The 13,219-nt window shown below is 43.2% G+C and overlaps 1 protein-coding gene across 6 annotated transcripts in view; it reads right to left on the bottom strand.

The window, feature by feature from the left end:
* RARS2 (arginyl-tRNA synthetase 2, mitochondrial) overlaps window positions 1-13,219 on the bottom strand; it is a 55,361-nt gene that overhangs the window by 10,785 nt on the left and 31,357 nt on the right. For 2 of the 6 annotated variants that reach the window (XM_040597543.1, XM_040597544.1), the window contains exons 13-19: window positions 12,639-12,715; window positions 11,263-11,387; window positions 7,113-7,180; window positions 6,904-7,013; window positions 5,746-5,841; window positions 2,957-3,031; window positions 1,992-2,055 (exon numbers count right to left, since the gene is read on the bottom strand). In XM_040597543.1, coding sequence (XP_040453477.1) covers window positions 1,992-2,055; window positions 2,957-3,031; window positions 5,746-5,841; window positions 6,904-7,013; window positions 7,113-7,180; window positions 11,263-11,387; window positions 12,639-12,715 — 615 coding nt within the window. Of the gene's footprint in view, window positions 1-4; window positions 644-1,991; window positions 2,056-2,956; window positions 3,032-5,745; window positions 5,842-6,903; window positions 7,014-7,112; window positions 7,181-11,262; window positions 11,388-12,638; window positions 12,716-13,219 lie in introns of those variants that run through there. The other 4 variants (XM_040597549.1, XM_040597546.1, XM_040597545.1 and 1 more) reach the window with 3 other exon arrangements.

Below are 13,219 nucleotides of genomic sequence, written 5' to 3'. Positions count from 1 at the left end.
GGTCATCACATCAGCGTGACAGAGGAATGGGTGAGGAACAGGATGTGGCAGTTGGGCTTGGCTAATGTTACTGAAGGAGACTGCGGTAAAACAGGAAAAAGTTCTCTGGCGTGGCGTAACCCAGTTTGTTACAATATATGGCGCACCTGTAGCTGTTGTACCATTAGGTCTAAGTACACAATAGCGACTGCGGAAGGGGAGAACTTTGATTGCTTAGGGCAGCACAGTTTGTACCACTTCCTCCACCAAAAGGGTGTTATATTTACATGGCAAATACAGAGCAGTTCTCTTTTATGGGAAATACCAGGTAGGTTAGTGTCTCGAGTACATGACTCCTACCACGTGCCTGGGAGAAAGCGACTGTGACAGCCCTGGCCTCCAGCTGGGCGTGCCATCATGCATGGTCTTCTGCAGGGGGTATGGTGGAGTGTGCAAACCTCCAAGAGCAGGCTGAGTTTCCAGATGGCATTAGCAATGACACACAGGAGAGTATTTATATTCTCTTGAAAAAAATCCTTTTACTAAGAGATGTGACTTTACATTGCATACAGCCTCATTACATTTGAGTTACAGGTGTAATGCCAAGAAGTTTCATTCCGCTGGCTAGAACCAAGCGTGCAGCTCGAAAGAGACAGAGCCTCGCCTGGAAAACAAGAACAGCTGTCAGCTTACGGTATTGCTACGGAATAGCGTGTAGTTCTTAGGACAGCAGTCAGGAGTAGCCCATCGGAGGGGAGAGCACCGCGTGCCTGCTGTCCCCATGCAGAGCGCTGGGATTTGGACCTACACGTAACCCGAGCAGTGAGTAACACAGCAATGCTGGCAGGATTCACACCAGCTCTTGACAGCCCATTGCAGTGTCAACAGGGGGACACTTCTGTCAACAAAGGGAAACTGGAAAGGGGTGCCCAGCCCAGTCAAGCACCCTCAGGGCACAGCAACCAGAGGAGATGATGCCTGCAAAACAGCTAGCAATGACTAAAAAGTGAAAATCTTTCTGGTACCACAGGCTGTTACAACCTGAGTATCCCTCTGCTCACTGTGCCTCGGTTACAGGCTGTCAAGCAACTACAGGCTGCTTTGAAAATTCTGCTCTTTCTTCTGTAAGATGTAGATGTCTTGGCTACTACACAGCTGGCTGTTTGGAAAGGGCTCCATCAGCCTTGCTCCAAAAAATCAGTTCCTGAAAGCTGTTAGATGAAAAGATATTTAGAAATATTTTTTTACAGGGTGAAGAACTGAAATTTTCCTTGTAGCTTGGACTGTCTTAGTCCATTTTCGAAGGCAGGAATACTTGCAGCATCTAAGCTCCAATACTGAGTGCAGCTCCATCAATTCCACCACATTTTTTTTCCCCCTCAACACTTAAATGTGATTTCCCACAACAGTCAGATATGTAATTTCTTTTGAAACAGATGAAAGAGAAAATAAGAAAGGCAGTGTAATTAGTATATAATTTCCTGAGAAGTTAAGGGGTCAAACATTGCCTGGGAGATCAGCAGAAAATAATGTTCATGTGTTTGGAACTGCACATTAACAGTTGTCAGCCTCCGTGCTTTAGCTAGAAAGGCAACAGACAACCTGGGATATGTAGGTGGCAAGAGTGAGGAGACAGATTCAGCTACCTCCTAATTCTCTGTTTTCCCACATAACCACTAAAAGAATCCATCAGAAATTAATGAGCAAGTTAAACGCTCAAATGTTTGCTTTTAAAAATTTCAGAGAGAAAGGCGATGAGAAGAAAAGGGGTCTGACTGGATTTGGAGCCGCCGTCCTTATAGAGCATTCTTTTTTGGGAAGCTCAGGCAGAGCCTTCCAGAAGGCACAGCCGCAAACAGCCATCCCTGCCTTCTCAAGGCGGTGCCACCAGTGGGACAGCCTGCCCGCGGGTGCACATTCACCCCCGTGGTTCCGCAGCTGGGCTGGCCAAGCCCTCATGGATCATTCCCCCGAGCCGCCCCGCGCAGGCTCGTCCCAGCGCTGTGCCCTACCTGCGCTAGTTCAGGGGCGCTGGCTTTCACAGGGAGGGTTTTGTGCGCCACGGCCGCAAGATGGCTGAAATGGAAAACACGGTGAGAATGGCGAGAATAAGCAGGTCTTTTATCAAGAGCAGTGCTCTGGGCCACAGAAAGCAGCAGAACTGGAAGAGCCACAACTGCAGCATGCCAGAGACTTATTTCTGTGAGCCTCTTTCACCCGGCTGAGGGAGGACACGGTTTTCTGTAGCCTGCATGTTGTCAGGGCATGCCATCAACAACTTCATGCTTGTAAAACAGCCCCAAAACAATCTCTCCACTCCCCCCCCCCCCAAAAAAAAAAACCAAAAACCCTGAATTGGTCTGGAAAGATCCTCCAGACTGCCCTGTCGTTCCCAAGGTGCATGATTCCTTATACAATTTTCCCTAACTTGTTCAAGCCCTCCCTCTACACAGGCTCCACAGCTTCCTCCAGCAGACGTACTCCACTGTCACTGCGCGGTTAAACTCAACACGTCCCTGTGGAGGTCCCATTACGCACTACGACTTGCAGTAATAACATGCTTTGTCCATCTCAATGCAGAGGCTGAGATCAGTGGTTAAAAGGGGTCTGGACAAAATTTCCTAGTTGAAATTTTGAGGGCGTATTATCAGCTCAAATCTTCTCTTATGTAAGTCTAGTGTGATTTTGGGCTCAGGCACTGCGTTACAGCCAAGTGATTGTTTTTTCTTAAAAGCAGTTAGTTTCTGAGGAGGCTTTTGGCTCCTTTGCTCCTCGTTCCAACATCAATCTCTACTATTTATTATATTATTTACTATCCTACTTTATACCTTTCCTGCTCCAGAGAAACTCTCCCAGAAACTTACATCTTCCCACTATTTTTACTCTTCAAAGCAGTGCAGATGCGAGGGCTGCAAAAGCCAGCTCAGGAAGGCCTGTCCTTACCAGAGACAGACACCAGTATCAGCAATCATCTTACCTAAGCGTGAGGAGGTAGCTGACAATGTGCTTGGGTTGCAGATCCTGAGAAGATCTATACAGCACCTCATCATACCTGTGAAGAAAGAAAAGGACTGTCTGGTGTTAAAAGTAGTAGGAAGGTATACTTAAGATATAAGGCTCATCAGACCTTCTTACATCAGAACACACACACAACCACAACTGCAAAATTAACAAAAATAGTCTTCTGAACCAGACCTAAGCTGTGTGATTAGCACACAATTGACTATTTCTTCCCCGTTCACTTATTGAAGGAGATGATTGCCTCTGCTCCTCATCATGCACACACTGTAGATGGCAGAGCTCTGAGAGGCTCTAGCAAAGAGAACACAAGAGCTATATTTGCTCCCAGAACATTATGTCTGGTTTCACATTTCAACACTAATTGTAAGTTCCTAGGAGCAAACAACACATACTAAATAACCAAGGCAGTCAAAACAGTCCTTTAGAGGATGTTGCCTTTAGTAAATGCAGCTCAGAACGTTAAGCTGCCAAAGGGAATCTTGTAACTTTTGAAAAGACAAAAACAAAGTGGGTTTACATAATCCTGGAATAAAACAGACTTAAGTAAGACAGTATTAAACTGGATAATACAGGCAGAGTCAGAGAGATCCGTATTTTTAATTCATGTGTTGTGCTCTTCACTTGTGCACAACCTCTTTTTCACAGCCTGCAACAAGCTACCAACACCTCTGCAGCTGAACAGATTTCAAAGTGGACCTCCCGGTCTTGGCCCAGCAACCAGGCCCATCCTCACCAGCATGCCCAAGCCCAACTTCCCGGGGGTCTCCCTCCTTTCAAAGCAAGCTGCAGGAGAACTGGGGAGCGAGCTCTGATAATGAGGGCTCAGTGGTCACGTAAAGCTGTAGCACCAGGGAGGGAGGTGCTCCCGATTCCCTTGGTGCGTAAGCTACAACAGCATCTCTTCCACACGTTCAGCAGCCCATCCCAGCCGGCACGCCCCAGGCAGCTGCTGCTCAGGGAGGGAAGGTCGCTGGCTTTATACCACTGCACAACAGCTGTGAGAGAGACAAAATCTGGGGAACCTCTGCCTTGTCTCAGGGACAACACAGATACCAGCAGATATTGGCCCCTCGAGACAGCAGCATCGGTAGGTACAGAAAAACCACTAATAATTTAACAAGCACCATTAAACAGCCATTAATAAAGCTTCATGAAGCAATAAAGTTGGTATCAAATGAAGCTGCCTTCTTTTGATAACAACTTTGTTGCTTCATGAAGCTGCCATTTCAGTGTTGGCCTACAACTTGTCAGATTATTTTATCAGTTAATTAAGTCCACTTTTTCGGGGATATACATGCTACTTTACTATTCATTAAGCTGCAAAGTTAATGGTATTTGGAACTGGTCAGCTAATTTTAAGGGCAAATGTTTGGCAGCTTTTCAAACAGCAGAAGCAGAGCCATGGGAAGCGAGCTTATGACAGCTCAGGAGTGTTTATTACGGCAGCTTTCCAAGAAGAATCTACTCATGGCAACTCACTAGGAGGACTGAACAGTAATTGTTATTCCTGAAATTATGGCATGTTTAAACATGAGTTTGTTAGCCACTGAGTGCTTGGTCTAATGGATGATGTAAATACTGCTTTCTGATGGAAGTAAAGGCCCCAAGTGATGTCTCATACGGATTCCATATGGTGCCTGGCCAGATTCGAAGGTCTTTGCAACAAACAGACCTGAAGCTCTGTAAAAACAAGAGCCCTGCAGTGGAGCAACCACCTCTGTTTGAAAATGGGACACAAGCTGAGGATAGAGTGATCCCTGCAAATCAACCTGAAATACATTAACCCTGTCAGTTTTCACACATAAGACAGGCAGCTATACACTAATCTGATAAAAACCAAGAAACAACCCCCAAGTTTTTTGTGAAATACAATTGCACTGGATAAATAAAAACACTACTGGTCTTATTTAGAGTGCTGGCTGATCTCGGTGTTACTCAAGAGAGCATGCAGCATGTGATACACTGCAGGCAGACCTCTTGAGGCTGTTCCAGTTAACAGCAGGACTCTGCAGCTTACAGCTGCAGGGCTGTAAGGAGCCACTGGGACTCTGGCATGACTTTTGGAAGTCCAAATTTTAAACAGATGCCCTCAGGAAGGCCTTAGTGTGGCCCAGGGCATTAACTCTCTGGCACTGTGCAGTGCGCAATGCAGTACATAGGACCTCTCACTAGGAATTCTGAAAGCCTGTATTACTTCCAACTCCATCATTGGCTGTGCAACATGGACAACTCCCTTGTCTCTGTATTTTAATTACACGGCTATGAAATAGTGAAACTGCTTAACTTTATGACTGAACTAATGAAGAGCATTACTGCTATTAACAGGTATTAGTTGTGCACGTTCAGTAGCTCTGAAAGATGCTGAGCCTCCATTTCACCTTACCCAGGAGCAGTTCCTCTCCCCTTTCCCACATGACAAAAATAGAACAAGAGAGGCCAAGCAAATCTGCAGCTAATATTTATATAGAGCCTAGCCTATTTTTGTGAAGACAAGAAATAATTAAGGGGCTCACGTACACAGAGTATGTTCCAAATACTGCTTTTTCCCTCATATGGCTTCTGATGTCCATGAAAATTTCAAGTGAGGGGTACTGTTGCAATCTGTACAACCCAACAGACAAGCCATTGCCTGAAATAGCCATTATTCTTCTATGATCATGCAGCCTGTGCCTGCTCAACAGGTTGCCAAGCAAATCCAAACCTTATTTTAAGAGAACTGGTATTTGGAAAGAAAACTAGACAAACCTGAGAAGATGCTGAAGAACAGAGATGGCATCTGGCTCTTGCAAGCACGCCACATTAATGTCAGTTAGCTGCACTTTCCCATGCATCTGTTCTAAACTAAAACGTAAGCATGAAAAACAAATGTCAGATGAAAAACTCTTGTTAGCAAAGCTGAAGGGGAGAAAAAAAAAAGTAATTTGTGTTTTCAAGAAAAAAGGATATGTCTATTTTTCTCAAGCTGAATGGAAACTGAGACAGACTACCTGACTTTAACCAAGACAAAAAAATTAAAATCTGTGCTATCGATTCAGTATCAACAGGATTAGAGATATGTATGGACAACAGGTCCAGAAGCTGATGCTAAAAGAATGAGTGAGGTAGTAAATATCCTAGTAAAGGTACCCTAGTACCATCAATACCTAGATGACAAGGGACTACAAGAGAAACAGACTACAGAAAGGGATCAGGCTTGCACACTCTCCCTGAATACCATCTCCTATCACCACTGCCTCAGACAGAACACCAGGCTGGTACCAAACTTTGGTCCAATCCAGGAAGGTATCTTACATGCATTTATGAAAACAGGTATCGATGTCTGCATTAGAAGTGTACTGATAATCACTATAATTGACAGAACTATTCAAACTGGACTATTCTGAAGACTATTCTTTTAAAAAAATAATTAAACATGTCAGGTATTTGACCTGAGTCAACAGGAAGGGGTCTGCTTTTAACCTTGGTTACCAACAGTGGGAAATAACAGAATGTTTAAAAAACCCCGCTAACTACCGCAGCAGCAAAAAAGTCTTAAGTTCTGTGATTTGGTATATTTTACAAGTATGGGCATTTTGGGTTTTACATCAGTTTCCTTAATCCTAGGGCCACTGTTCTTCATCACCGACACCAACCACAGAGAGGCTGTTCCTAGACCTGAGGAAGTACAGGAACAGTTAAGACAGCCCTGTGGAAATGAGGTGAAGAGGTGAAAATTTCATTTTAATTGTCTTGCTCCTCTGGGAAGTCTCAGTGATTCCTATCGTGAACTCATACCTCTGCTAAAAAAGTGACTGTGTGTCATATTTAAGGAAGGAGTTAACACTACTACTTAACAAAGCAGTTAAGTTAATAAAGTTAAAATACATGTCAAACTGTACTTCTGCATTCAAATGCTCCTCTTACCTATGGAGTCTGGCATGAGTGTACTGCAAGAACACGCCTGTATCTCCACGACTTTGAAGAGCTCGATCCCAGCTAAACTGATAGTCAGATGACAGAAGGCCTCGGAAGTCCTGGAACAATAAATTAATGTCACCTAGATATGGCTCTCCATCTCAATTTGTAACTTTTCACAGAAGATGCAGACACCTCAAGAGGTAGCTCAGACTCACCTGAATTATTAGTGCCGCAAGACCAACTTTCTCTGCTGTTTCCATAGGGTTTTCTGTCTCTTTGGTTGCTGAAGAGAAACAGAAAAAATGAAATCATAAGTCCATAGCAGCGTGACAGCTCCCTTGCTCAGACCTGGACATGCCAATAAAACAGCAGATATTCCATAACTGTGAACTAGCAATATGGAAACTGTCAGGTCGCATGCAGCAAGAAGTCCAGGATAGAAATTTTTCTTAAAAGTTGAGCTACAGCTGTTTCAGATGGTCTTTTTTCCACCTCCCCTGCTACCCTGTATAACACAGATTTTAAGGTCAGAGTAATTTATTACAACACGCTAGCTAGACTACGCTAAATCGCTCTTCACAATTCAGACAGCCAATCTAGAGATCAGGAAGAGAATGACAGAACAATTCAGATTTTGTTTAAAAACTGGTAAAAAAACCTCCGAGTGATATGGAGGCATAAAGAGTCCAAGAAATTTTGTTCTGAGGGCTAACGAGGCATTTGGAAGAGAATCTGAACTGAGAGAATCACAGAACGATTTGGGTTGGAAGAGGGACCTTTAAAGATCATCCAGTCCAACTCCCCTGCCACTGGCAGAGACATCTTCAACTAGATCAAGTTACTCAAACCCCATCCAACCTGGCCTTGAACACCTCCAGGGATGGGGCATCCACAGCTTCTCTGGGCAGCCTGTGCCACTGTCTCACCGTTCCCAGCGTAAAAAATGTCTTCCTTCCAATATAAACCTATTCTCTTTCAGTTTAAACCCATTGTCCCTTGTCCAGTCACTACAGGCCCTGGTAGAAAAGTTTTTCTCTGTCTTTCTTACAAGCTCTCTTTATATAATGAAAGGCTACAACAACACCTCCCTGGAGCCTTCTTCAGCATAAGCAACGCCAACTCTCTCAGCCTTTCTTCACGGGAGAGGTGTTCCAGCCCTCTGAGAATTTTTGTGGCCCTCCTCTGGACCCACTCTAACAGGTCCATGTCTTTCCTGTCCTGGGGACCCCAGAGTTGGATGCAGTACTCCTGGAGAGCAGAGTAGCGGAGCAGAATCACCTCCCTTGACCTGCTGGCCACGCTTCCTTTTATCCAGCCTAGGATACAGTTGGCTTTCAGAGCTGCAAGCGCACTTTGCCAGCTCACGTCCAATTTTTCATCCACCAGCACCCCAAGTCCCTGTCTGGAGGGCTGCTCTGAATCCATTCGTCTCCCAGTTTGTACCGATACCAGTGATTGCCCTGACCCAGGTGCAGGACCTTGCGCTTGGCCCTGTTGAACTTCATGAGGTTTGCACGGGCCCACTCTGTCCTGTCCAGGTCCCTCTGGCGAATCAACTGCACCACTCAGCTTGGTATCGCCTGCAGACTTGCTGAGGGTGTGCTCAATCCCACTGTCTATGTCACTGATGAAGATATTAAATAGTATTGGTCCCAGTATGGACCCTTGAGGGACACCACTTGTTACTGGTTTCCACCCTGGACACTGAGCCACTGACATACAATTCTTTGGACATGGCCATCCAGCCAATTCTTTATCCATCTAACAGTCCATCCATTAAATCCATCTCTCTCCAATTTAGAGGTAAGAATGTTATAGGGGACCATATCAAAGGCCTTACAAAGTCCAGACAGATGACATCTGTAGTTCTTCCCTTGCCCGCTGATGCAGTCACTCCATCAGAGAAGGACGCTAGATTAGTCAGGCACGATTTGCCCTTCTCCCTGGGTAGACATGACAAGAACTTCTCCAAAGCTCCTCTAACTAAATACTGAACTTAAGTCTATCCTTACGAAACCTAATTAAGCTGGAGGAGTCGAAGAGAGAAGGCACTCACAACAGCTGCAGAGACATGTCTGCAAAGCTATTTCCAGCTTTCTCACAACTCAACTAATAATTCTTCAGCAGATAAGCAGCATGCTGTTCTGTACAGAAATTCAGCAAAGGGCCTCTTTCATTCCCCGTCTCACAGGGAAGTTCACAGGGCCAAGCTGGTGCTCCAGTGCATCAGAAGTACAGTAAACTGCCTACATAACAGCACTCTAGATTCTGGATCTTCTGGGAAATCAATTACTTACGTTTGGACCCAGAACCATGCCTAGTAAGAAGGTGAAGCTTTTGACATACCTAACGCTTTCTATTTTTAAACTCAGATCACAGTGCACTCTATCAGGGTCTCCTCTTTCTGTCTGTCTCTACTGGAGAGAAAGAAGGATTGTTATCATAGTCTTTTACAAGGCAAATGTGTTCCACTTTAGCAAGGGCCAAGGGCAATTTTTTTTTCATGGAATATGTAATCTATTAAATTTGCAGAATTCAGCTTAAGATTTCATGTCCCAGATGACTTCCCACTAACAGAAGAATACGGAGAATGCAGCTGTTCTTTTAAGGCACCACTTAAGGTGCACCAGTTCTGCAGTACAGTTTTAGTACATTTAATTTCTGTCTTATGCTTTTCAATTTCTTTGTGCCAGGGTCAGCAAAGCCAACTGAGACAACTTTGAGTAGTACATCCTACTCATACCTTTGCTATTTACAAAATTCAGAAAGGACTAAGCTTGAAAAGTGTGGGGATAGCTGAGAAGTCTCTGACTGGCTATTCATTCAAAGACAAATATGTTTAGATTATATTATTACATTTCATATCTGAAATTTGTTTCAAAACAGAACAACTGCCTCAGAATTCAGGCTTTTGTTTAAATGCTTGATGAGACACAGACAAAGCTATCTAAAAGAAAATAAAGCAACAAAAGAAATAGGCATCATACAGAAGATTTACCTGGCCAGCAGGATTCATGGAGATGAACAGAAAGAAAAAAGATGCCAATAACGGAAACGTAAATAGTGGAAGAACTGTGTACAGCTAATAGAAATGAAAGAGTTTATACAAAGGCATTTAACTAACCAGCTCCAGCTCCACACAGGCACGATTTTTAAAACTAGCACTGGTTCTTAAGATGCCCAGCTCCCAAAATACTTTCAATGACAGTGAGGCATTTTGATGCCACACAAAAGTTTGTAATACCTTTCACTGTGTAACCAAACACTTTTCAAACATTGAAGACATTGCTATGAGTCAGGGATTTAAGAGTTGTAATTTAGGAAAGGGGAAGTGAGGGAGGAATTCAAATATAAGCGGGGAAATTTCTAGAAGCTCAGGTAGGATTTAGGATCTAATGAATGGACTCTGGGTAATGCTGCACTGCCAGCAATACATTACTACTTTTAGCTGTTCTGCCTGCTGCTTGTGCAATGGAACATGGGTCTGTGCTTCTGCTGTGTCAGTCCAGTCCAGCATCAAAGTAAGTTTCCTTTGCAGTCAGCTAATACCAACTTTAAACTGAAGCTCTAAGGTCCGTTCCTCTCTGCAGTAGAACTAGTCTGAATTGAGTGTCACCCTTCTATCATTCTGCCTGCCACCCCCCCACCCCCTTTGCCTGGTCCACTCTACAAGCAAAATTATCTGGATTAAAAAAAAACTGAGGCAGAGCAAGGAAGGTGCACTTTACTTAACCAGCTCAGTTCATTGATTCGATTCAGGAAGTAACCAGAAAGCACAAGAGGGGGCAGCATCTCACTGGGAACTGCTCGGATCTTCACTGCGTGAGAGGAACCAGCTCTCCAGCCCCAGCCCGAGGTGCAGGCAAAGGTCCCCTTTCAGCAGACCTGCAGCAGAGCAGTGACCCGGGGGCTCTGGAAACAGGTACGAGGCTGGGAGAATGACAGGGCAGTTGCAGACAACCTACAGTCAATTTTGCCAGACAAAACTGTAAGAGTTACAAATCCTCTGGATGAAATCTGACTGTTCCCTGAACTCTGGCCGCAGCCCCACTACTGACTAGTTCCTTCCTCCAGAAAAAACAGCTGCTGTCCCCCAAAGGCAGGTACTTCCTTCCCAGTGCAAAAGCATGATGAATTAGTTTCACTCAATGTTAAAATTTGCATATCTGTAATTCAGGGAAGTTCACAGAGTTGCAAAGGATTATTTTAACATTGTTTACATTATGGGAGATATAGAAAATGCACAGATCAGAGCATATCACTGTGATATCACTGATCCAGGGAAAAGTGAAGGGTAGAAAAGATGACACAATTTTGATCAACACAGAACATCAAAAGAAATTAATAAGACCTGAAAAAGCTAACTTTTTGCGGAAGCCATGTTTTGTAACATCCTTGAGCGAACTTCATTTAAAACATCTTCCAGGAAAATTACTTCTCCTTTCCGAGTCTTCATCCCTTGAACTAGACCAAAAGACACATGCTGGCACCTGTGTTGAAAAGCAGCAGGACCTAAGATTACATTTTAATCAAGAGAAATGTTTGCAGTGTTTGTTCAGAGCTGGATTCTCTACCAGGAAACAGCAATAACAGCTGAATAAATAGTGCTCCAACGTGGGAAGCTTGGTGATATAATCAGAAACTCTCATTTCAGCAACCAAAGCTCCATACTTATATAATGAGAAAATTATGATCAGAATTATGATAACCTGGTCATTTGAGTGCTCTTGGGAACCTCTCTTGCTACTAGCTTTAGTTCAGAGGACTCAATGCAGTAAATTGCAATAAATTGAGGAGAGGCAAGAGGTAGACAGATCAAATTACTGTGGCAACACAGATCTGTTAATAAGATTAGAAAGGGCGTCATAATAATTCTATTGTGGCCACATTAAACTAAAAGTGTAGTTAATCATTGCTAATAATAAAACATTCATTGCTTCTGCTCACAATAATCCTAAACATTATTCTGGATCCATAACCTAAGTTAATTTTAGTGCAACTTTCGGCACTGTGAAAGGAGGCAGACTAAAATTCCTGAAGGCTAAAATCCTGTATTTAACCACAAAAGACAGGCAGTCTATCAGAGAGGAATATAATTTAGTCTGCAGATCCATTATTGACCTTTGCTGAGATTGCTAACAAGATTGGTAATTACAATGAATAACAGCAGGGATACATTTCCCTGCAACAGATATTTCAAACCTGAAGCATGATTTAAACTCAGATTCAGATCTCTCCTTAAAGATCATACTTCAAGAAGTAATCGTTTAACATATGACCACACCATATCCCAGAAGCTATGCCATAAAGTCTCTCCCCTTTTCCATATCAAGCAGTTATGAAAAACCTGTTAGATGAGAGACATGGCTGTTTTTCACATCCAAAACACATGGCGATGTCTCTACTTGCAAATAAAGCAGACCAGCAGAGGCGGACAGATAGAATGAAAAGGTTGGTGCCGAGGACCTGAGGCCCACATTTGCACAGAATTCTGGAAGTTTGTTTTCTTATTTTTTCCTCCTTATTGAACTAACATTAGTTGGGTCTTACAGGCCAAATGTCTGGAATTCACTAGTTGCACACCAGCACCACACCTTCTAGCTTAGCTTTGTCTAAAATGCATACATGATGTGTAGGTGGGCACAATCAGGAGTTTCTCTTCAAAAGAGCACTCTACTGAAATTCCAATGTACATATTACCCATTCTTTTAAATAAGTATTTAAGACTCATAAATACATACCTTTCTGCCCAGTCATAACCCATGAGCTTCAGTATTTGGAACAAATGTTGAAAGTGATTACTTTGACTTTTATCTGTCTAAGGAATAGAATTGGTGTGTATCAGAAAACATTCCAAGTTTGATAAAGACTAGCTTTTAACACACAAACACACACCACCACAGATACTGTACCAGTAACTTGTTGCAAACAGAATTAAGACCTATAGAGACAGGTAAGACTGTCCAGGTGAGAGCTGGAATCTATGACAGTGGGATTTTGCATCTTGGTAGAAAAAGTAATCTACCTTTTCAAAAATGATTATTCCTACCTAGGTCATGAAGACAAAGCCATGAAGTGAAATGAAACCTTGACATTCTTTAGTTTCACATAACCTACAAACTGCCCATCAAACAAAATACTTCCATTTTCACTTCAGAAACTTGATGCTCTTGTTATATTCCCGTGTTTTACATCACCAAACTTTAAGGTTCCTTTGGCTTAGAAACAACGCCTCTAAGATTTCTGTCTTCAGAATCCACTAGTTTCTATTGTCTCCAGTGTGATTTGTAAAGTTTTACATCATGCATGATTAAAGAAAAAG

The sequence above is a fragment of the Falco naumanni genome, chromosome 6 (genome assembly GCF_017639655.2).
Source record: "Falco naumanni isolate bFalNau1 chromosome 6, bFalNau1.pat, whole genome shotgun sequence".
In the NCBI taxonomy this organism is placed as follows: domain Eukaryota; kingdom Metazoa; phylum Chordata; class Aves; order Falconiformes; family Falconidae; genus Falco; species Falco naumanni.
Note: the sequence above shows the minus strand (reverse complement) of the source record. Positions and strands in the feature narration are given on the sequence as shown.